This window comes from Monodelphis domestica, chromosome 8, assembly GCF_027887165.1.
Source record: "Monodelphis domestica isolate mMonDom1 chromosome 8, mMonDom1.pri, whole genome shotgun sequence".
NCBI classification, from domain to species: domain Eukaryota; kingdom Metazoa; phylum Chordata; class Mammalia; order Didelphimorphia; family Didelphidae; genus Monodelphis; species Monodelphis domestica.
Window position 1 is genome coordinate 197,187,571 of NC_077234.1, and position 24,851 is coordinate 197,212,421.

Consider the following 24,851-nt stretch of genomic DNA (forward strand, 5'->3'; position numbering starts at 1 on the left):
TAATAATAGCCCCTACCTACCAAGGTTGTTTAGAGGATGAAAGGAGGTACTTTTTTGTAAAGAGTTTTGTAAACTTTAGAGAGCTATTAAAATGATAACTAGTATGATTATATATGGATTTTTAAAAAAATAAAATGAAAATAATCATATCCATGTTGTAGACATGCTATGAGATGTAAAATGCCTTGGGGACTTGGGGGTTTGGCATAGATGCTTTTCTGTTTCATTGAAATGCAGGAGAAGAGATTTGCTATTGAAGGTGAAAAAATCTGAATTTTGTATTTGGATAAAAATTTTAACATGAAGAGTACAAAATAAAGCAAAATGAGAATTCTTTGAATTAGTTTCTTCTTTTATATACCCTTCTTGAAAATAAAATATTCATGAAAGTTTTGGCATTTCTAAATATTTATTAAAGACTCTTGGTATGATGGTATTCTGGGAAGTACCTTGATCACTGATGAAAACCCAACCCGTACCATATTAGTCCAGTTCTTTTTATTAGATTCAATAGATTACAGTGACTGGTAATTTCTGCAACTTGAATAAGACTTGGAAGTGGGAAAGAGAGGAGGGTTCCCTCATACATACACACTGGGTGTAGGGGTGTGACAAAAGAAGGAAGTGGAGCAGAAGCAGATAAAAAATGGGAAACTTTCTGAGCTGTTTGCACTGACTAGAAGTTAAGACAGAGGAATTAAAGCTCCCAAAGGCAGATTTCTTAAAGTATGTTTGTCTCTATCCCCTTGCTTATTCCTGTCTCCCTATCTCCATATTCTGGTTTAAATATCAACTTACAGCCAAAATAAAATGGATAGCAAAATGTAAAAAAAAAAACCCAAATATAAAAATTGTTATGATTACAATTAATTAATTACATAACTAGTTGTGCAATTTAATTGACATTTAATCTGGAAAAATAACTGAAAAGAAGAAAAAAGAAATATAAAGACACATTAACTACAAAAGCAAGCTTTTTTTGTCAAAAGGATCCTGAGAAAGCCATCAGCCATGTCCTGATCTTCACAAGTCACTGTGAAGTGGACCTAAGGATTTGCTTCTTAGTGGCATCTGGTACCTTACTCGTTTCCAGAAGTTGGAATTAAATGATTGCTTTTTGGTGGCGTGGTCGCCTGTCCACTTGATGGTTCCTCTCTGTTTAATAATGTGCTTAAGAGAATCCTGCAGGTCACTGGTGTCACCAGTTGTCTCCATTTCAACAAGGATCACCTTGGAGTCATTCTGCATCAAGGCACAGTGTAAAGCGATTTCTTGCTCATAGGCAAATTCTTCACCATGCTCCACCTGGGGGTTCAGTATGATAATTTGCCTTCTGCTTTTCTGTATGCATTTTACCATTTCATTGGCTGCATCTGTTAACAAAGGCAATAAATGGAATGTTTTGTGATTCCTTTGTTAGTGTGATACTTATACCGAATATAAATATTACACACCATTAAAAATTCTCTCAGTAGAATTTCTGTGGTTTGGCATGGACTTCACAACTACATGTTCAGTTCATTAATCCTGAAGAGTAAATAATACTAAGGAATAGAGAAGAATATCCTTCTCCAAAACTTTTCTGCTTTTTTTTATTCCTGCCTCCTAAATTAAATAATTAATTATTAATTAAATTAAATTATTAAGAAACTCATTCTTCTTGACTTTATTGGCTTTATGGAAACACATCAGTTCTAATGGAATGAAGAGTGAACTGAAGTCAGAGGACCTCGGGTTCAAATCCTAGACTATCACCTTTATTACCTTTGGAAAGTAGCCTCTCTGGATCTCAGTTTCCTCATTTGTAAAATGAAAGGATTGGCCTATATCATAGATCTATATCTAGAAAGAACTTAAGAAGTTATTGAACCCAAACCCCTCCTTTTACAGATAAGTGCAATATATTAAGTGACTCCCCCAGGTTCACATAGCTAGTAAACATCTGTGAAAGGATTTAAATTTGAGTTTTCTTGACTCTATGTCCAATGCTCTTTTAGTTACATCATATTGCCTTTTTAGATCTTCTCTAAGGTTCCTTCTAGCTCAAAGTCTATGATTCTATTATATTCCAACTGAACAACCTCACATAATTAAAAAAAAATTTTAATATTTCTTCATGGTAGATTGTGTACTGATCTTGAAGCCAGAATACACATGGGAATAGTTAAATATTAAATAATATTAAATTAAATATCAAAAAACAGTGGACCTGATTCTGGACAAATTTTGCCTTTGAAGACTTGGTTTCAGATGATCTAGATTCAATCCCCATTTTCCTAGATGGAAGATGATTGCTAGCAGTAGACTCCTGGAGGACAGGTGCTGCTTTTTGTTTCTTTTCATATCTCTAGAATTTAACATATTGTCTGGCACATGTTGTTGTTGTTGAGTCATTTCAGTCATATCCAACTCTTTATGACTCCCAAAGTAAGTCTCCAGCTCATTTTACAAATAAAGAAACTGAGGCAAACAGGATTAAGTAACTTGCCCAGAGTCACACAGCTAGTAAGTGTCTAAAACCAAATTTGAACTCAAGAAGTTGAGTCTTCCTGACTCCAGGCCAAATGCTCTATCCTCTGTGTCACCTAATTGCCCTGCCTGGCACATAGTAGGCACTTAGTAAATATTTATTGATTGAACGTTAGTTGTACAACTTTCAGATATTCTAGCAATTGTGTGTGACTTAGATTGGGGAAAGACCTATCCAGGAAGAACTAGGGAGCATACATTTAAATTCCTTTCTTAGGGAGTTATTTTCCTGTTTGAGGTATTTTATTTTCTATTTTAGTGAACTATTTTCTTCAGTAAGTTATTGTTCTAAGCTTATGTTGGCAAACCTATGGCACACATGCTGGCATGCACCAGAGTGGGCTGCTCCCTTGTCTCTCTTCATGCATTCCTGAGGACATTTGTCACATCACCTGCCCCCCTGCCCAGCAGCCCAATGGGAACACTCCCTCCCTCCCCTGTCTTGGGTAATGCAAAGGGTTCACATGTACCATGAGGGTCACAGTTTGGGCACTCTAAAAGGTTTGCCATCATTTTTCTAAGCTATTGATTTTTTTCTATCATTTTATTTTCTAATTTTTCTTCCAGGTTTCTTATTATTTATTTTTCTGTTTTTTTTTTTTTTTGAGCTCTTCCAAGGTTTCATTTTAGTCTCGGCATCCTTTCTTATCTTCCTTTGAAGCTTTATACATTTTCATTTTTCTATTATTGTTCACACCTGAACTTTTTTTTGGTCACCTCTCTTCTTGAAATATTTTTCTAGTATCAGGCTTTTTCTCTGTCTTTTACTCATTTGGGTTTCTTTTTTATTTTTTACTTTATTTTTCTGTATGTTCAAGCTTAGCTTCATTCCTGGGGTGGAAGGAGCACTGCCCCATGCTTGTACTGTGCCTGGGTTTGGTTCAGCTGTCTCAGTCTCAGACTGAGCACTCTTCAGAGGTAGTTTGGCTGTTACAGCTATTCAGTTCACCTGGTTTGAGTTGGGTTCTTCCTAATTCTGCAGAGGCTGGACCTTGTTAGGCTGAGTTCCTCCCCTTGAAGCCTATTCTGTATTAAGCTGACTTTTGTTCTTACCCAGAGGCTGGACTGAGCCAGGTGTGCTCTTTTCCATGCCACTTGCACTGTGCACTGTGTTGAGTCTGAGTTCCACTGAGGCTTGTTCAGCACTCTATTTTGTTGCTCCAGTGTTCGTTTTGAGCCTTTTTTGTTCTGTGGTCATTTGGAAGATGTTTGATGGACTTTGAATACTTCTTACTTAGTCAACTTGGACTATCTCTCCAGTATTTCCCAACTCAGTCACCAAGGTCCAAAGGCTCCACAGCCACTTCAACTAACAACAATGCCACCAAGACCACTCCTCTTACTTCTGAGGAGCATTCATTTTAAAAGATAGATTAAATTATCTTTTATTTGATTTCCTACAATATTCCAAAAGGTATTGCTGTAGGCATTTAAAATTATTCTCATATCATATCCACATGTTGTCCCCACTAAAATCCTATTTGGATAAGTATTTATGATGAGGGGGTGATCTTGGGCTCTTGAAAGCTATTAGTGTAGTGCCAGCTGTCTGCTAGGTTCTATCAGTGCTTGGTGGTGACTGATTATATGCCTGTCATCCAAAGTCATGCTTTATTAAGTTCAGATTGAATCATCACCAGAAGAATTTCTGCAGCAACTCTGAAGCTGTTTACTAAGACCTGGAATTAATAGAATATAAGCTTCTTGAAGGCAAGGATAAATTTTTGTCTTCATATCTTAGCACCTAGTGCAATACCAGGCATATGGTAAATGCTTTAAAATGGAATGAGTGTTGAATTCAAAGTTAAATGATTGTTTAATTCAAAGAAGAAACAATTATACCAAAGAATCATAGATTATATAAGTATAAAAGTACTACATTCAGTGTCCCTAAAGTCTTAGTTCAGTTTTAAGTTATTAAAAAGTATATAAAAATTTTTGAGATATCTTATAATTTCTGTCAACCTTAACATAAAAATGGATATAGTATTCCAGTTCAGCAATTTGCAGAAGAATTGAGATTTCTTAATTCCACTGAAAATCCTTCAAGATAGGCCTGGGGAGTTTCAGAGCTTGCCCAGTATTAGTGGTAGAAAGGGCAAGGAGCAGAAGAGATGAGAAAATGTGTATAATCAAATATTTTCACAATCCATGTGTCAAGGAAATGGAACCAACTCCTAGAATTTTCACCACCCATAGTTACATTGAAACCTCATGATTGATTTAGTTTTGAGGAACAAAGTACAGAAGAAATGATATATCTAGAAGCTTTGAGCCTCAGAGACTGGAGTATCTTGTTCAGTTATGCATCAAGAGAGAATGAAATAAAATGAGACTTTATATTTGACATCTATAATAATGAAAGTGAGCCACTGCAAGAAAGTAATATCTCACCTTCTCCAGGAAGTAGGTCTCTTCCATAGATACACAAGGTATATCCACATTTCTTTTCAAGAACTTCAGGCAGAATGTGGTGAACAAAATATTCCAAAGAATTAACACTCTTAGTCCTCTTTTTGTAGTTTCTGGGATAGATGATATAAGCATCATATATCTTCCCATCTGAAAACAAATCAAAGTTCTATTAATGTCCTTCAGTGGTTATTTGAGACATGTATATATATATATGTATATATGTATATATATATATATGAGAGAGAGAAACAGAGATAGAGGGAAGGACAGAGAGAGAGAGAGTCAGAGAGAGAGATATGGAGAGGGAGGGAGGGAGAGAGAGAGAGATGTAGATGACTGAGGGTATATATATAGGTTTACACATATGCTTGTATGCATTTTACCAGTTACATATACATCCTCAACTCTACAAAAATAAGTCAGGTATGAAAGTATAGCAGCTAATAGCTTCTAAAAATCCATTAACCACAGATTTCTCTCTCTCCTCTCTCCCTCCCCCCTCCCTCTTTCTCTCTCTCTCTCTCTCTACTTCCAACTGAATATAGATAAAGAATCAAGAATGTGATCTGTTTGTAGTAAGTCAAATTAAATCATCTCCTGAATATTCATCAGTATTACTAATTAATCCACATGTATTTTTCAGTTAATGACTTTGATTCAAATTCAGGTCTTTCTAATTTAAAGTCCAGTTCTCCAGGCTCTTCTAGACTCTGTTCATGGTTAACTGAAAAACACAGATTTGTCCCTGAGGTTCAGAGATTTAGGATTTATCCCACAATGGAACACAATTTCTTCTGTTTCTTATTCCTCAAAGCCCAATCAAACATGATGTGTCAATGTAACTACTTTGAAATTCTATGAGTATGTCTATAAGTTTATATTTTCATCCAAGTGTTCATATATGAAGTTGTTGTTAGATGTATTAAAGCTTCTAGTTCAGTGAACTCTACCATCTGTCCATCATTTTGTTACACCTATGGAGAATACCAAAAAAAAAATGACCTTTGCCTTCAAGGAATTTGAATCAATCAGATAGCCAAAATTATTTTATTTTCATAATGATATAACTGAGGGAAGAATATTTACACAATCTCAAACTATATGGTACTGATTACTCTAATAGAAAAAAAATAATGAAAAATATAGATAAATTCTAATAGGAGTATTCTTTATCAGTAAGTTCAACCTATCACATTTTGTAACAGCATTCATAGTACATAATTAAATTTGATACTGTAAATTTCTACCCTTATTTTTCTTTATTTTCCCTCTGATAAATGTGCTCATGAAAATGCCAAAAAGCCAATGCATGAGACAGAAGAAGACTTGTAACATCTGGGGATATCTGGGGATAACCTGAAAACATACTATTTATTTGCTAATTGAATGGGAATCCAAAATACATCGTAAATAAATTACTATTTTTTAAAATGGTGCAAAGAGGACTGAAGAGCATGCCTCACAAGGATTATTACAGGAACTGGAGTACGTTTCAATTAGAGAAAAAATTACTAAAAGGAGATAAGATTCTTGTCCTCAAATACTTGAAAGACTATCACATGGAAATTCCATTAGACTTAATCTGCTTGGCAGGGAAAGGGGAGCAATGAGGAAATTGTTGAGAGAAAATTAATAATGCAAGGGAAAATTCAAACAATTTTAACTGTCCAAAAGATATATTATTATTGAAGACCACAAATGCCAGGCTAGGAGCTAGCTTTTATCCTGTAGTCTATATAGGTGATTATTGAAGGGTTTTTTTATTTGTGTGTGTGTGTGGGGGGAAGAATGGACCCTTGTTATAGAGAGTATTTTTTTTCAGGTGTGGGTTGGACTAGGTTATCTCTTATGTCCCTTCCAACTCTGAGATTCTGTGAATTTCTAACTGGGTTATAACTAGGATTATATAATAAAGTATTTTATGTATGTTGTTTAATTTGATCCTCACAACAATCTTGCAAGGTGAATGCTATTAGTGGCCTCATTTTACAGACGAGAAATCTGAGGTCAAGGGAAGTTAAGTGACTTGTCCAGAGTCACATAGCTAGTAAGTATGAGGCAGGATTTGAACCCTCATCTTCCTGATTCTTCCAATTCCAATTCTAAGCCTCTGCAACACCTAGATGCTTATGGGCACTCATGCTTATGTCTCCAAATGTTTAGATATACATGAAATTGTTATTTCATATTTGTAAATCTGCCAGTTCACAAAGCTCCACTAACTCACTGACTTCTGCTCACATTTGGGCAGCAAACAAACAGAATAAGCATTCATTTTTAGTCTCATGATGTAATTAGATATTGTTTCAAGATTTGCAAAGCACTTTACAAATAATATCTAATTTTTTCCTGACAATAAGCCTAGGAGGTAGGTGCTAACATTCATTTTTCAAAATATTAAATAGCTCTGAAATTGGACCAATTTCTGCAAATGAAAACCTCTGTAGACATTTTTTTAATCTAATTAAAAATAGATGAAAGATTTGGATAATAACCATAGCTTCGGAACTCTGAGTGTAGCTCAGTGTTAACCCATTAGCAGTAAATTCATGATTAAAATATTAAAAACCAACTATCTATTAACTGAGGGGCAGCCAGGTGGCTCAGTGGATATAATGCTGGGACTTGAGTAAGGAAGGCTCATCTTCCTGAGTTCAAATCCATTCCCAGATACTTATAAGCTATGTTACTGGGCAATTTACTTAACTGTCAAATGAGCTAGAGAAAGAAATGGCAAGCCCCTAGGACATCTTGGCTGAGCAAACCGCAAATGAGATTATGAAGAGTTGGACACAACTGTAAAACTAATGAACAACAATCTATTGAGTTAATATCGAAGATTAAGAATTTGACAATATGTATTTTCTCTGAAAACTTTCTATGAAAAATTTTAAATTTAATACTTACCATCCCTGGATTTAGAAGGTCTAATTATGTCTCTCCAGAGCAGAATAAAATCAATCCAGAATACTTTTAATATTACTATTAATATAATGAGTAAGAATAACAATATACTAAATCCTGCAAGCAAGTAATAGGTGCTTCGGAGATCAGCTATTTTGAAAAAAGGAAAGGGGAGAGAAGAGAAAAAGAAAAAAAATAACATTGCTAAAGCAAGGTAGGATATATGGCATCTGGTTAAAAAAGTTTATATGAAATGTTTATCTTTACTTACAATAACATTTGTTGTCTATTCATAACACTATATATGAGTCTATGCTAGGAACAGACAAGTGGGGGCTTCAAAGAAGCATAAGGAGAATCCCTAAGATCATGACTCTTGGAATCCAGATAAGATACAATATTTTCATATGAAAAAGTAATAAATTTAACAAAAGTAAGTATTCAATAGGAATCAAATAACTAAATTAACCTTTGACTCTTTGGATTCTCTCATTGCCCAGTCTTTTCTGTCTTCCCAATGTTTTTGTCTTCCCCTTTCTAGACATAGACTATGGTAACAGTCTCCTAGTTAAAGATATTAGAAGGTGAGAGAGGTTATTCTGGTCTGAAACAGAGAGACAGAGATAGACAGACAGATAGAATGATGGATGGATGAATAGGCAAATGGATATATAGGTAGATAGATAAATAGACAGATGGATAGATAGACGACAGATTGACGGATATGTAAAAATAGACTCAAATCCAGGACTTCAATCCCCACAATTCCTTGCTCCACTTCCCCAAAATGCTTTGTAATCTCTGAATTCTCATGTGGGCCGAGATCGAGAAGGTATTTAACCTGATTGCAAAGGCTTTTGTGTCTCTTTTGGACTTCCATTTTGGAGCAGACGTGTCTCTTCCATGATGTGAGGTTATCCTGTTTAGGCCTCTCTGGCCTAGACACATGCTTTCTTATCCTGTATTTTCTTTAATCCTTAATCTTTAATAAACCTCAAAAATATATAATACTCCTTGCAGAGAGAAACTAATTTCTACCTGCCTCGGTTTCCCTAAATTTTTAACTGTTACAAATGGATATATGGATGGATGGATGATGGATGGATAGATAAAAGGGTAGTTTGTTTCGTAGTGCTAGGCAATGTACGAAGAGATGGAGAAGCAAATACAAGTAAGCAAAACAGCCCCACAACCAAAGGAAATATATCCTAATGGAAGAAGACAAAACCTATAGGGAATGAAGGGGGGGGGAGAGATAGTAAATGGCAACAAGTTGGGAGATATGAAATGAAGGAGAAATAAAAAAGCTGAGGTGTGATTATGGCTAGGCTCCTTCCTAATATGGTGCTCCCAAGGAGGAAGTCATCAATCAGTAGAGGAAGACCCCAGTATGAGGGTTTCTTCAGTGGGGAAAGAGCCAAGATGGGTAGAGTGAAATGACTGAAAAGTGAATTAGGGAACTCAATGGTGTTCAGGGAAGGCTTAACATAATGTTAGCTAACATTACATAATACTTTAATGTTTGCAAAGCTCCTTAAATACATTAAAGCATTTGAGCCTCACAATAACCCTGTAAGTTACATACTACAGTTGTTATATTCTCCATTTTGTAGTGTAGTAAACATAGCACCAGGGAAATGCAGACACTTGCCCAAGATCACACAGCAAGCAAATATTAGATGCAGGATTCAAACCTAGTTATCACTTACTCCTAGTACAGTACTTTTTTTTCCAGGACAACATATTGTCTCTTAATATAAGACTTGAGGTGGACTTTGAAGGATGGTTAGACTTCAGAGTGGTAGAGAAAAGGGCATTTCAATCTAGCAATAATGGAGTAGGTAAAAGTAGAAAAACAAAAAGGTATGAGACATATTTGGGGATAAGGAATAACTTAGCTTGACTACAATGACGATTTTGCTTTGGGGAAATAAGTATGATCAGACTGTGGAGAACCAGAAATGACAGATTAGGGGTTAGATTTTATCCTATAGGTTATAGGTAGTCATTGAAGTTTGATTTTGTTTTTTGAAATTTTTTTGGTTAGTTGTTTGCTTTTTGAGCAAGGGAGGGGGAAAGGCATTACACAAAGAACAGTTAATTCATCAATTATTATGGTATTGTTCAAGAGGACAACTTCTTAAGAAAAAACAAGGTATAGTTTTACAAATACCGCTTAACAGTCCTGATGAGATGTATCAAGCTTTTCTCTCTACTTCAGCCTACTAATGCATCTTAACAAATGTTAGTTAATAACTGAAGCCATTTTCTTCTGCATCTTATTCTCTTCCAAACCTCTTGGGTCTTTGTTTCTAAGACTGATATAAACACTTTAACATCACTTGACAAAGATTATTCTGGCAATAATATACAAAATGGATTGGACTCCAAGATAACATTTTAAAGGGATTTAGCCTCTCTAAGTGTTGCAGGCATAAAAGATAGACTGATGAATGAATGGAAAGAGACGTAAGAGGCAAAAAGAGAAAGAAATAGTATTTCAGGCATAACAATGAGTAGCAGTACTGAAGTGGGGAAATACAGAGATTATAATGGGGACAGAGAATCATTCAGGTTGGCTGGAATATATAGTGAATGGAGAGTAATAACACGAGAGAAGGTTGGACAGAGAAGATGATGTCAAATTGTGGAGATCCTTGAATGTCAGGAAAAGGAGTTTAAACTTTATTTAGTAGGCAACAATGAGTCACTGAAGATTTTTGAGTGGTGGAATGGCATGTCATGAATGAATGAAGGAATGAATGAAGAGGGAAGAGCCGAGGATGACTCTAAGATACAGTTGTTGGAAGAGTCCATTGACTGTTTTCAGGCTTCAACCTCTACCACTTTCTTAAGTGATTTATATATATAAATATATAATATAAATATAAATAAAAGTGATATATATATAAATAAATAAGCTATTTAGTATTTATTGTTCTAGGTATTATACAGAATATACCTGTACAATATACCCAGTGGCTACCTTCAAGTATTCTTTACGTTCACAACATACGTAAGCAATACATGACTGTTGGAGAAAAAATAGGAACCATAAGTATTTAGCAACATATTAATGGACTAATATCTGGACTCTATGATAGTTTAATATTAGAAAGCTTATATATATGCATTATATATATAGTTGATTTAGATTATATATAGTTTATGACAATTCTATATAAGCATACATAGAATGCTTTAATGTTTATAAAATATTTTACAGATATTATTTCATCCTATCCTCACTGCAACTCTGGGAGGTAGGTGCTATGAATATCCTATCTTTAGAAATGAAAGAGCCCCAGTGACTTGCTCAAGGTCACAAAACAGGACAAATTTACACTCAAGTTTTCCTGACTTTTGGACCAAAACTATATCCACTGTACCACTTCCATCTGGTATATTTTTTTGTACAAAACTTACTCTCCTATCTAGAGCTTGCAACTTTTGGAAAATAATGTGACTTTATTCCATTTGGGTAAAAATGGGGGGGGGTGGACTACCATTTGAGGAGCTGAATATTGCACATACTGTTATTGTATTAGTATGTTTAGCTCAACTTTGTTTTATAAGAAAGTTTCATGGTGTGGTGTGTATATATGGAGGGGCACATATAAGGAAACACCTGATATAAAACGTTTGAAAAGGATAAATTTTTTAGGATTTTTAAAAAGAGATTCTATAGTCTTAGAATTTGCAAGTTGCCATTTTGGTGATGCCATTTGGTTTCAAACAAATACTCCACTTAAATTTTTATTCATGTTCATATTATTTGTCACTCAAGGAAATATATAACGATAAAAGTAAAGCAGTCAATCATTAAACAATAGTAAGGTTACCTTTATTTTTTGTGTTCATAGGTGTGTATACGCTTATACTTTCTAAGGAAATATATGTATTGGCTAAATTATAATAATAAAACGTATAAATATAACAACTAAGCTACCTGCTATATATAATGATTTAGAGGACTAATGCTATTGGAGTACATGAGGAAGAAAGGATGATTCAGTGGCAGAGGGACCAAGAAAAGTAGGAAAAGCATGTTTCTGAGGGTTGAAAAGGAAGACAGGTTTTGGGAGTCTGACATACTTGTCAAGCAGGGAGAGAAAAAGCAAGGCCCTGCAAATCACCCATATCTTCTTACCTAGTGTGAAGATTGGATTTAGTTATCTCCTGATTGTAACAATGAAGATACTTAGCTCTTTCTTTATTGTGAAGATAAAATTGTAATCTCCTGATTGTAACAATGAAGTTTTTTTTCTCTTCCTTTATAGTGAAGCTAGAATTGCAATCTACAATCTATTTTTAGATTTTAAGCACAAAAGGTGTTAAGTAACTACAAAAGGTGAATTAATCACAAAAAGGTGTTAAGTAACCCAAAAAGGTATAATCTAACCAAAGAAGGTGAGAACTAAAGTATGGACAGTCCTGGAGAAAATCTAAGAAAGGTGAGAACTGAAGTATGGGCCGTCCTGGAGAAATGCCTCTGCTGTGATTGGTAGACTTGAAAATTTAGAGGAGGTGACACAAGAGAAAAAGGTCTTTAAATAGAGGGGGTGGGAAAGACTGAAACAGTCAGTCACTGGACTTGGAGAGAAGGACAGAGGAGTGACTGGAAGACCAACACCCAGACTTCTTTTAGACTGTTACCATTGGTGAGTGAAAAGCTAACTTAGTAACCCTGCCTTTCTGGAGGTGTGAAGCCTCCAGGAAAGGCCCAACTTCTTGAGAGTGTCTTCCCCCCAGTTAGAAATTCTAACTGGTATAAGAAGAAGCCAGAGTTTTTTTCTCTCTCTCATTCCTTAATATCTTCCTTCTATTGTAAATATTATAAATAAACTACCATGAATTCCATTTACTTTAATAATTCATTTTGGGATTTGGAAATTAAATCCCTGGCAACCACCTAATTAATATATTTCAGAGTCCAACCACAATTAATTTTAACACCAGGAAAGGTTGTTGAGTAACCTGGTCCACAAGAAAGCCATGTTCTCAAAGTTTCATGGCATTAGTTGGATCATGTCCACCATGAAGTCAAGAAACTGCCCACAGTCTATCCTTAGAAGGGAATTCAACCAACCATTTTGCTCAGAATTAGACAGATGTAATGGAGGAATTAGTTGGTGGTAAAAGGGATAGAGGAGGAATGGAGATCCCTTTTACCACCAACTAATTACTCCATTACACAAAGAAACACAAATATGTAAATAAACTACTGAAATATCAACAAAACTTTCACAGACACACAGAGGGAATTTATTTCTTACTTGTTTTTTTAATTCCGATTCTTATGCTATGAGCTTTCCATCCATACTGATTCAAGCCCATACAATAAAATTCCAATGAGAGATCTTCTTTCTTCACATTGGGTATTCTTAAATTGACAGTTTCACATGCAAGGTTCTCCTTAGGACTAAGAAAGTAAATTGTTACTTTTATTAGTTATTTTGTAGGTTGCAAAATTCATGAAAGGAAAAAAAAACATTTAAACCCAAATAATATTACTTTTTGGCTTCCTTTTCCTCATGAAATCGGGAATCCTTGATGCATTGACCTTTGTCCTTATTATCTTTAATACACCATCGGACAATTTCTATCGTTTGTGAGCCTCTTCCCAAACAAACTTTACATGCTATACTCACATTGGTTCCTATAGACAGGAATTAAAAGAATTTGTTGTTGTGTGCTCTCTCTTTATTTACATTTTCAAACACTTTTTTAAATGAACAAATATTTATTTGCTCTTTCTCCCACATTAACCTTCCTCAAGCAGATGGGGGGGGGAATAAAACTCATGTTACCATATGTGGTCAAGCAAAACAAATCCCCACATTGGCCATATCCAAAAATGTATATTTAGTCTGTACATTGAATTCATCACCTCTTTGTCAAAATATGCCTAACATTGGTACTCTGGAATCATGGCAGGTCATTGTACTGGCTAGAGTTATAGTCTTTTGACAGTATCAATCTTGAAATTGTTCATTTTTACAATAATGTTATATAAATTGTTCACTTGGTTCTTTCACTTCACTCTATACAACTTCATTTATGTCCTCCAAGTTTTCACTAAAATGTTCCTTTTTGTCTTGTCCTTGGCACAAGTCTAAGAAAGACATTGATTCACTGCAGAGCTTCCAGAGAAAGGTAACCAGAAAAATGACAACGAAGGTCAAGAGTTGTATGTTCATATTTTTGAAGGGCCGTCACCTATACTGGGGATTAGATTGGTTCTGTTTGGTCTTGGAGCATAATAGTAGGAATAATGGGAAGAAAGTACAAAGAAGCAAATTTAACTTTTATGTTAAGAAAAACTTGCTAACATAATTAGAACTGTCTGAAAATGGGGTAGTCAAGGGTTCCAGTGGAGAAAGAGGCCCAGGCTTTGAATCAGGAAAACTCATCTCCCTGTGTTCAAATCCACTCTCAGGCACAAGTTCTCTATGTGAACCTAGGCAATTCACTTACCCCTGTTAACCTCAGTTTCCTTATCTGTAGAATGAGCAGCAGGAGGAAATAGCAAACCTCTTCAGTATCTTTGCCAAGAAAACCGTGAATGGTGTCACAACGAGTCAGACATGACTAAAAACAACTCTGCAACAACTGAAATTGGTATGGGATGCCCTGAGAAATGATGGGCTCTCCTTCACTGGCAACATTCATTCAGAGACTGGAAAACCATTTGTAAAATGTTATAATCAGATTTATTTTGGGGTCTGAATTAGCCAGGATGGCTGCTCAGGCTCATTCAAACTCTAAATTGAATTGTTCTGTAATTCTTTTCAAAGGTTGGCCACCTGTCCCATAGTTGAGCTTTCTTCATCAGTGACAAACATTTTTTTTTTCTTTTTTTAAATGAAATTTTCTTTTTTAAATGTTTTTCTATGGTTACATGACTCATATTCTCTCCCTCCTCTCTTCCACCCCCCTTCCTAGAGCCAACAAGCAATTCCACTGGGTTATACATGTATTAAGTGGCAACCATTTTTTGAGCAATTATTGAATAGTGTACTGTGCTAGTACTGGAGATATCCAAAGAATTAATGTATGGTCCCTAATCTCAAATACATTTTAATCTAGGTAGGGGAGAAAATGACATATCCATATATGTGTATGCATATTATATTTGTATATTTTAACATATGTTTACAGGCCTACATTTAAATTAAATATGTACTGTGTGTAGGTTGTACACATATGTATATGTACACATGCATAATGTGTATTTATACATACATGTGTAACTTGGAAAAAGGAACTGATCTGTGATTTCACTCCCATAGGTTCAAACTCCTTCATCAATACAAACCTGCAACACAACTCATCTTTAAATATAGTGTTAGAGGAATCACCTGAGAGTGGAAATGACTTGCCCATATTCATATCAGAGGCCAGACTTGAATTCAGGTCCTCTCAACTCCAAAATCAGTCCTCTATCCACTATTCCACATTGCCTCTAATAATAATAAAAAGTATAAATTGTTCTTTCCCCCAAAGAACATTAAATTTGAAGCCAAAGGACCCAAAATAGAATCCTCAACTTTTTATTTAATAGCTGTTAGCATTGGACAAGTCACTTTACCTCTCTTGACTTCATTTTCTTTTTATAAAAAAAATGAAAACATGAGTGAGTTAGACCAGAAGTTCTTTATTTTTGGAGGGTATAAGGTCATCTGGTAAAGCCTAGGGACTCCTTTCAGAATAATGGTTTATATTTATAATTGAAAGGAAGATTAAACTTCAGTAAGAGATTAGTGAAAATAAAGATATATCATTTCTACCATTCAAGTTCACAGACTGCCTGAAATCTCTCCATGGATCTCTAGAGGGGTTCATGATGTCCACATTAAGAATTCTTAGATGAGATAATCTTAACATTTTTTTCCAACTCTTCCTCTCTGAATTCTCAGTGTAGTCCTCTTTCTTGACCCACAGTTTGCTTTGTTTTCAATATAAAAATATCTTAAAAGGAATATCACTTGCAGAAATTCCCTTTACCTTGAATTACTTACTCTGGCACTAACCACAGTTCCCATTGCAACTTCCAGTTGGACCACAAAGCATATCAAAAGATAACTTGCCTGGAATAAGTATATTTAGAAACTCCACCCATCCACCCCTAAACACAGATTCCCTTGAAAGTCAAGTCATTAGCAAGAAGCAAAAGTAGGCATCTTCTGCAGCTATTGTCAAATTTTCTCTTCTGGAACCCATTTAATTCCTTTTATGTCCTTTTAACATGTGAGCTCCTTGTGAGCAGGGGCTGGTGGATTTTCCCATTTGTAGTCCTCAGTTCTTTGACCATAAATGGTATTTTTTTACTTGTTCATTTATTTGGCATCATAAGGACTAAGACATTTTTATGCTAGACCAAATAACATCAGGGAAATGCTCTGAAATCTCCAGAACTTTAATTCGTGGGATGGTAATGTTTCCCAATCCCTATTAGAGGAACTGTAAGAATCCTAATAAGTAACATGTAAATTTGACAAAATCCTGAACATTTCAATCCACCATGATGGTATTAGAAGAAATTCTTACCAAGTTCCACTCCTATTACACTTTGGTTCACCGGGTAAGTGATTTCTGGAAGCATAGATGAACGAATTTCACCTTAAAAGTAAAGAAGAGAATATCGAGTGTTAAGCAAGTCAAGACCTTGCAGCTCAGATTCCAAGTTATCATTTATGCATGGGGTGTTTTCCAAATGAATCAAAGGAAACTAGGGAAACCTATTGGAAGAAACCCAATCACAATTAGGAATCAATCTCTCTTCTTAACTATTCCCAGTATCCCACCAATGCATGTGGTTCCTGGAAGGAAAAATCATTTATTCCATCATGAGAATTTTAGTTTGCTGCATCTTTCCAATAACACAAATTGAGCCACTAATACTATTAAATCTAGACCTGAATCTAGAAATCTTTAAAGGGTTCTTCATTCAGTCATTTTTCAGCCTTGTCCAACTCTTCATGACCTCATTTGGGGTTTTCTTGGTAAAGATACTAGAGGAATTTTCCATTTCCTTTCCCACCTCATTTTACAAATGAGTAAATGAATAAAATCACTCAAAAGAAAAAGTAAAAAAAAATCACAAACATTTACAAAGGAGTAAAAACAGGGTTAAGTGACTTGCTCAGGATCACACAACTAGTAAATATCTGAGGCCAGCTTTGAGCTCAGAAAGATGAATCTTCCTGACTTCAGGCCCAGCACTCTATTCACTGCACCATCCAGCTATCCTTAACAAAGGCATTAATGGAGATTTCATGGATTTGCTTAAAAAAATTGTAGGCGGAATTCTCCTATATTCGTTTTCATTTTAAGTTTTTTGTTAGTTTAGTTGTTGTTGGCTTTTGTTTAGCAGTGTAGGGAATTTCTGGCATGGAACTCCCCATCTTTCCTGCTTTCAACTGTTTAACTGTGACCAAGCTATTATGCTTTTTTAGAATTCAGCATCCTCATCTGCAAAATGAACGTGTTAGATTGGGTGATTTCTAAGGTCCTTTCCATCTTCATTTTCTATGATCTATTGATACAGGTTTGGAGGAGTTATTTGGAGCTCTGAGAGATTAATTAATTTGTTCAAGGTCATGCTAACAATATGTCTCATAGATGGAACTTGAAAGCAGGTCTTTCCAGTGCCAACGCAGCTAGATGGTATGGTGGATAGAGAAATGAACCTAAAATTAGGAAGACTTTAATTAAAAAGTGGCTTCAGATATGTAGCAAATCATTTAATTTCTGCCTATCTCAGTTTCCTCAACTGTAAAAGGTGGGTAATAATAGCAACTACCTCCCATAGTTGTGAGGTTCCCATGAATTTATTATTTGTAAGGAATCTGGCAAATACCTGGCCCAGGACAGGCACTTAATAAATATTTGTTCCCTCCCTTACCTCCTTTCAAAGGCCAGCCCTCCATCTAATATACTATATTGCTTTCATTTAAATCAAGAGGCCCAAATATTAGGTGAGATGATTTCATCCTATAGAGCAGACTATTTTAGAGAATATTCGCTTCCCAAGAGTCATGATACTATGGTATTTGTTTCATAGAATGACATCTTTTTCATTGTTCCTGAAAACCCAACAGACTAGATATTTAAGAATTAACGTGAATTTAAAAATATTGTGATAATTATATGGGGTCTCTAAAGATATTCTTTCCTACATCCTGATGTCCTTCAGAGCAATCACAATATATCTCTCATTGCCAAATTCCTAGGAAGAATTCTCTACACTCAATTTCAATGCTCATAGTATTGTTTGCTACATGGGCTCTCTTATCCCTACCACTACAGTAAAACGTCTCTTTAAAGTCACTAATGACTTCCTTACCATGAAATCCAAGGGAATCTTCTGTAAGTCCTTTTTGTTTATTTAGTTTTAGTTTTAGTTTATTAAAGCATTTTATACTGTTTATCAGCACTAACCATCTTTAGCATCTTTCCTTTGAATTCTAGGAAAGAGCACTGTCCCAGTTTTCATCTCTTCTGATGCCTCCTAAATCTTCACTGCTAGTTCTTCTTTTTCTCACCTCTTAAATATGGGGATTCCATCAGACTTTGTTCTTTGCCCCCATCTGCTTGATATCTAAACTTTTGTACTTTGAAACTTCATATTTCTGAGTCTGTAATTTGACTTAGTATCAGATGACACTCATATCTCTATCTCCAGATCTGGTCATTCCTTTAATCTCTAGTTTTACATTTCTAACTACCTGCTGGATATTTCCACCTGGATTTTAGAATATTAATAAATTAAAAATTGAATTCATTGTCTTCCTTACCAAATCTACTCTCCCTATTAAATTACCCATCATTCATAGTCTCAAAATCTTAGAACCATTTTTGATTGTTATGATTTTCTTATCCTCTTGCCCAATCTATTGCCAACTCATATTCAATCTAATACCACAATATCCCTTTTTTTGCCCTTTCTCTTCTACTCCCAGAACTACTATGATGGTTGAATTCTTCTTAACCATTTCCCCCACCTGTATCATCTCTTAATTCATTTCCTCTCTCTTCTCTCCAAATCATCCTTCCCACAGCTGCCAGGGAATCTTCGTAATACACAGTTATGATCATGCTACTTACCTAATAAATGTCTTAAGTAGTTTCCCATTGCTTGAAAAACAAAATATGACAAAATATAAACTAGACGGGCATTAGAAATTCTTCCCCAATCTTTCTATCTATTTTATAGTATTCCCCTTCATGCATTCTATATTATGGTCAAACTGTACTGTAATGGATTTGGAGTCAAAAGACCCAATTTCAAGTGCTGGCCCCACCATTTATTCCCTATGCATGCCATTAGGCAAGCCACTTAATTGTTACTAGCCTCAGTTTCTTAATATGAAAAATGAGCAAGATTAATTAAATGAGGGAGCTCAACTAAATGACTGCTAAGGTTCCTTCCAACTGTAAATCTAGGATCCTATGAACTGTGAGAGAGGCTGGCACATAAGAAAATCAGAACACAGAATATAATAAAAATATATAAAATTCAATTAAATTTATCAGTGCTTTATTTTTTTTAAACCCTTCTCTTTTGTCTTAGAATTGATACTGGCTTTCTCTCAGGGGACACAGGCTGCCAAGGCCTGAGAGGGAGGGGAAAGGATTCAGATAGAGACAGGGTTTCCCCATATTCCTTTCCCATTCTTTTCCTGGCTAGTTATTATTTGTATTACCCTAATTGTTTTGACATTAAAAGTTATCTGTTCCCCAATCTGTGAACAAATGTGAATGGGAGATCAAGGGGAGACCCTTTGGTCTCGAGTAGTGGAGGGGGGATAAGAAGGACAAGAGTGAATCTGGGAGAGTAGCTTTAGCTAAGGAGGGAAGGCAGAAGGGGAAAAATCTTCAAAATCCCCCTTCTCTCTCTGAACCAACCCTGAACATCAGGTGTCTCCCCTGAACCCCACTTTGAGAAGGGAGATTCTCCACTCTCTTTCCCCCCTCTCTATACTGAAAGTCTGAACCCCTTGGTTACAAATAAACAACCTCTTGAACACAAATGGCACCCCAGATGGCAGCCTGAGCCCCCTGAGAGAAAGTCAGGTTGACTCAACCCTGGGCAACAGGAGCTGAGGTAAAGTCTGTTCAGGTTTCTTGTCAGAAAGTCCCTTCAATTGGGAAATGTTGGGGTAAAAGATTTCCAGTCTCAAGCAGGAAAAAGTGGGTAACCCTCAGGAGAAAGTCTTAATCCACCTCTCCCAACTGAGAGCCTTACTGCTCTCCCTGCCAGAATCTTCTGCTCCTCAAGATTCCAGTCTCCTGGGGCCCCTCCCCCATTGAGGTGATCAGTTTCACACATTCTGCAGCCTGGCACTTTTCTTATGTGCCAGCCTCTCTCACAAAACTTATGTTTCAAATTTTCAATGATAAAATGAGAAATGTATATTATGGAAAGTTGGTACTTTCTTTGTCCCCTATTATAATATGGTTCTAAAGCAATTTATGTATAAGGAAATCAAATGGCAAAGCAAAAAGAATAACCACAATTTGGGAAAAACCATCCTTGATATTAGCAATAAAGATTCTCAAAGAATGTGATGTGGTGGGTTGGATGAGTAAAAGAGCACATATTTTTAACTCTTACTTTGTTCTCACCAAAGACTTCACTATCAAAGAGCAATTTACCTTGAAATATCAATGGCCGAGTTGCAGTCACGTTATAATTGACTCCATTTTCACTATGAATGAATTTACAGGTATAATTGCCTGTATCAGCAGCAGTTGTGTTTTGAATTATCAGATAATCCTTCTTTACAAAGTACTTTTGTCCTTTAAGGGCTTTACAATCCTGAAAAATAAAATTGTATTCGATTTCCAGTTACCTTTTAAGCTTTTAATCAATTTTCTCGCATCAATCCATATCATTGTTCTTTCTCATTTACCTTAAACCATTCAAAATTTGATGTTTTATTATAACTTTCATATCTAGGACAATAAATCCATGATCCTGTATTGCTTCCTTCTGTGCTCGTATATAGCACATTTTTGGGGAAAATACAACCTTGCTGTTTGGGATATATCGTCACATTCACATATCCAACAATATTGGGGTTGCTGAAATAAAAAGAAGCAAAATCAAGTATTTTTAAAACCAAGGTGGCCACTAAGGAATATGAAAGAAAATAAACCTAACCTTTTTCATTTATTATTCTTATACTTTATGGAAACTGATAGAGAATTATTTTTTTCTTACAGAAAAAATAGTGACTATGAGACTTCTAGGAAGATGAAAGAGAAAGTTGCAATTAAACTTGCCTTCTTGTAATTGACCCTTAAAATAAAGCCAATTGAAATTTTGAAAAGAAACAAAATTACCAGAAATCCTTCAAGAAAATGAAAATTCATCTAAGAAGCAACAAACTGATACAAGTTAAAAATATATTATGAGAAAAGAGAAATAGGAAAAAGCTATTAGAAAAGAGGAATAGTGGAAGAATACAATAAATAGCACCAGAAATAGTACAAGAAATTTAGTGAGATAGTCAAAGAATAGAAAAAATAAGAGTAAATATATGTTGCTTTTAAAAAAATAGATTACAATTTGACAAAGAAAGGTAGAGGGTAAATTGAACAATTCTAAGGTCATATAAATGGATTGGACTCCTTTAAAAAAATAAAACAGGTTAAGAATATACAAAACCCCCCAAAAAGTTCCCTGTAAGAAATATATCTAATGCCAAAAGATATCAAGATTCAAATTAATTTTATAGGCTAAAATTTATTATGTTCACCTTGATCAAGAAAATATGCAAATCAGGAAAGTGTATCTGACCATATTTCAAAAAAGAAATCATATTCTCAAAGGTACCTTGGAATTCATATTAATTTTGAATAACAGCTAAACATATGAAGAAAAAGGTTATTGTCTCATGAAAAATAAAAAAGATTGAAAATTAGTAATAGCAGATTTCAGAACTTCACAATTTGAACATGGCAAATATACCCAAACATAAACTCTGAATATATGATAAGGCTTTAAACTGAGTTTTAAAGACACTAGATTTAATCAATATATGAAGATAATGCAATGGGGAAATAGAATATATTACATTTTGCTCCAAATATGAGGATAAGTGATAAAACTTAACCCTGTTATAAGGCATAAGCACAATCAGAACACAGAATATAATAAAAATATATCAAATTCAATAAAATTTATCAGTGCTTTATTTTTTTTAAACCTTTCCCTTCTGTCTTAGAATTGATACTAAATATAGGTTCTAAGGCCAGAAAGCAATAAGGACTAGGAAATTGCAGTTAATTAACTTATCTAGGGTCACACAACCAAGGAAGTGTCTGAGGTCAGATTTGAACTCAGATACTCCCAAGTCCAGACCTGACACCATCCACAGTTTTACCTAGCTTCTTCTCAATGCTTTATTAAACAAAGAATTGGTTAAAAATATAGAGAGGGCATGATTAGGTTTGTTTTTTTTTTAAATAAAAATTGGTCATCCTGATCTCATTGAGGATGTCAAACCTTAAATTTTTAGCTTTTCAATGGCATGAATCTTTGGCTATAAAATGATGAGGGACCAGCTCAATATTGGCAAATACAATAGATGACCCTGAATATGCAGTTTGCCTTTGCATTTCCCTTTCTCTGCCCACAGCTCCATGTTAGAATTTAAAAGAGGTAATCATGCTTCCTCAAGAGTAGGGGAGGAGTATCTGGATCCTGATTTTCAGGGATGGAAAGTATCAGAGCTCAGATTCTGAGGGAATCAACCTGGGGATGCTCCTGTTGGTCCTCGGTTAAAGGTTCCTCCTCTTTCCACAATTCAGTTAATTTGTCCAATAATTCTAACAGTTTATTGGCTTATTGTTCATAATCTATCTTGATTAAAAGTCTCATTTATGCCACATAATGTACACTGAAGAACCAAAGACCAGAATCCCAGTTGAACCTGAGGGTAATGACAATGGAAACTATGATTAAGCAGTGCAATCACAAGCCCCATCTTACCCAAATGATGCATTCTGGTGGGAACTACACCAAACAAGTCCATTAGTGCTGCTATGGACAGTGAGGAAAAGGACCAAAGAATCCAAAAGACTGACTAATCCAAGAGACACTGAGGAACAGCTTGAGAATAGCATGAGAAGAAACCAATGGCCCAGAGATACAAGAGATACAAGTTGCCCCTCCACATGCTTGTATTCTGCTTATATTGTATTCTCTAGACTTATTCAATCCCCCCATTGATGTCATATACACCTGATGGAGAGCATGGATTTTGTTTGTTGGAGTAAACATTCTATTGTAAATTTAACCATGTTACACCAATAAGTGCCTTGGCTAACTATGTCCTCTGGTTGACTATTGAATGATAAACACATTGCTGGGGGTAATAGGCATCTACTGAAGAAAGTTTCGTGATCAGAGAAGTGATAAGGTCAGGTCTATGCTTTAGGAATATTGATTCGGCAGTTATCTTGAGGGTGAATTGGAGAGAGAAAACTTTGGAAGTCAAGAAAAAATATTGGCAAATTTAGGAAGTGTTTGCAATAGCCCAAAGTGAGTAGGAAAATCAGCCTATGTAGAGGGAAATTTGTAAGAGTAAATACCTCAATATGTCCAGTCTATTAAATTCGATAATGAAGTAAATGCCCAAATGAAAGTAAGAAAGGAGGGGAACAACAAGATCAGAACAGATATTAATTGAACAGAAAATTACAGAATAATTGAATTATTGATAAATAAAACTAATAAAACTAAGGGCAATTTGTGTGGAAGCTCTATGAAAAAAAATTGGAAATTTGATTTTTCAAAGGGAAAAAGAAAAATCAAATAACCAAATCTTGAAATTAGATCTTGTAACTAACATAAAATAAATTAATAACTCAATCAGGAATTACTAGCCTAACTTTATGTTAATAAAATCTAGAAAGTTACCAGACCAACAAAATAAAACAGACAAATCTCAAAATCTGAGACCATTAATGATCTGCCACATTTTGGTCAGTACGCTTCAGTAAATTAGCAAAGCAAATTCTTCTAAATATTTAAAGAATAAGTAATCCTTTTATTCAGTTAGAGAGGCTACCAGACAGACCTGAAGTCTGGCAGATTCATCTTCCTGAATTTGAATCTGACCTCAGACTCTTACTAACTGTGTGAACTTGTTGCTTAATGCTATCTGCTTCAGTTTTCTCATCTGTAAAATGAGCTGGAGAAGAAAATGGCAAACCATGTCAGTATCTTGGCCAACAAAACCCCAAATGGGGACGCAAAGAGTTGGTCACAACTGAAAATGACCATGACAAATCATCTTAAATATACCTGCTTCTTTTTTGTTTTTCCTCCAAATTTGGTCTCTTGCTTTACTGGTTTGTAGTTTCCTTTTTAATGATTATATTTGGAATCATAGACTGCTATAACGTATGAAAACGTTAAGATCAGACAAAACTAAGGACCAGAGAACCTTCATGACTGGGGGGAAAATGGAAATTCTTTTATTAGTCAAAGATTATATTCTATCCAATTTATATTTCTCAAATATGGCAAAGATATTCAAAATGGAAAATACAGTGAAATATTACCTTATGGAATTTAATCAGTTCTAAAGTACCCATTTGTTTATTCCAAGTACTCCTTGTTTTACCTGTTTCAAGTCTACTCTTTTTGTCCCTTGCACTTTCTTATTTTTTGCTTCTTATTTTTTCCATGAACTCAAAGCCAAGCTTTCTCTAAGTCATTTCAGTCATTGGTAAAGCCAGATGCTTTTCCTGTCCAGCTTCATATTTAACATTCACATTCAGGCAAAAATATTTACTGGCATAGCTATTGGCAATGATTTAATTTTACAATAATTTTAGGTTCAGAAGACAGTTTAAAGGATGCAGCAAAGAAGGAACCCCTTAAAGAAATACCTAAAAGAGGAATGAGAAAATGCTGGGATTAGAAATTGCCGTAATCTCATGAGAGTAGCCAGTTACTAGATGAGGAAAGTTCCTGTTCCAGTGGC

The 24,851-nt window shown here is 35.1% G+C and overlaps 1 protein-coding gene across 1 annotated transcript in view; it reads right to left on the reverse strand.

The window, feature by feature from the left end:
• Positions 1-397: 397 nt before the first annotated feature.
• The window catches only part of IL1RL1 (interleukin 1 receptor like 1), a 39,142-nt gene continuing 14,688 nt past the window's right edge, over positions 398-24,851 (reverse strand). Inside the window, exons 4-11 of the mRNA XM_056806987.1 lie at positions 20,766-20,937; positions 20,509-20,671; positions 16,399-16,470; positions 13,363-13,507; positions 13,125-13,270; positions 7,852-7,998; positions 4,924-5,091; positions 398-1,373 (exon numbers count right to left, since the gene is read on the reverse strand). Of these exons, the coding sequence (XP_056662965.1) occupies positions 1,024-1,373; positions 4,924-5,091; positions 7,852-7,998; positions 13,125-13,270; positions 13,363-13,507; positions 16,399-16,470; positions 20,509-20,671; positions 20,766-20,937 (1,363 nt within the window). The 3' untranslated portion in view covers positions 398-1,023. The remainder of the gene's footprint in view (positions 1,374-4,923; positions 5,092-7,851; positions 7,999-13,124; positions 13,271-13,362; positions 13,508-16,398; positions 16,471-20,508; positions 20,672-20,765; positions 20,938-24,851) is intronic.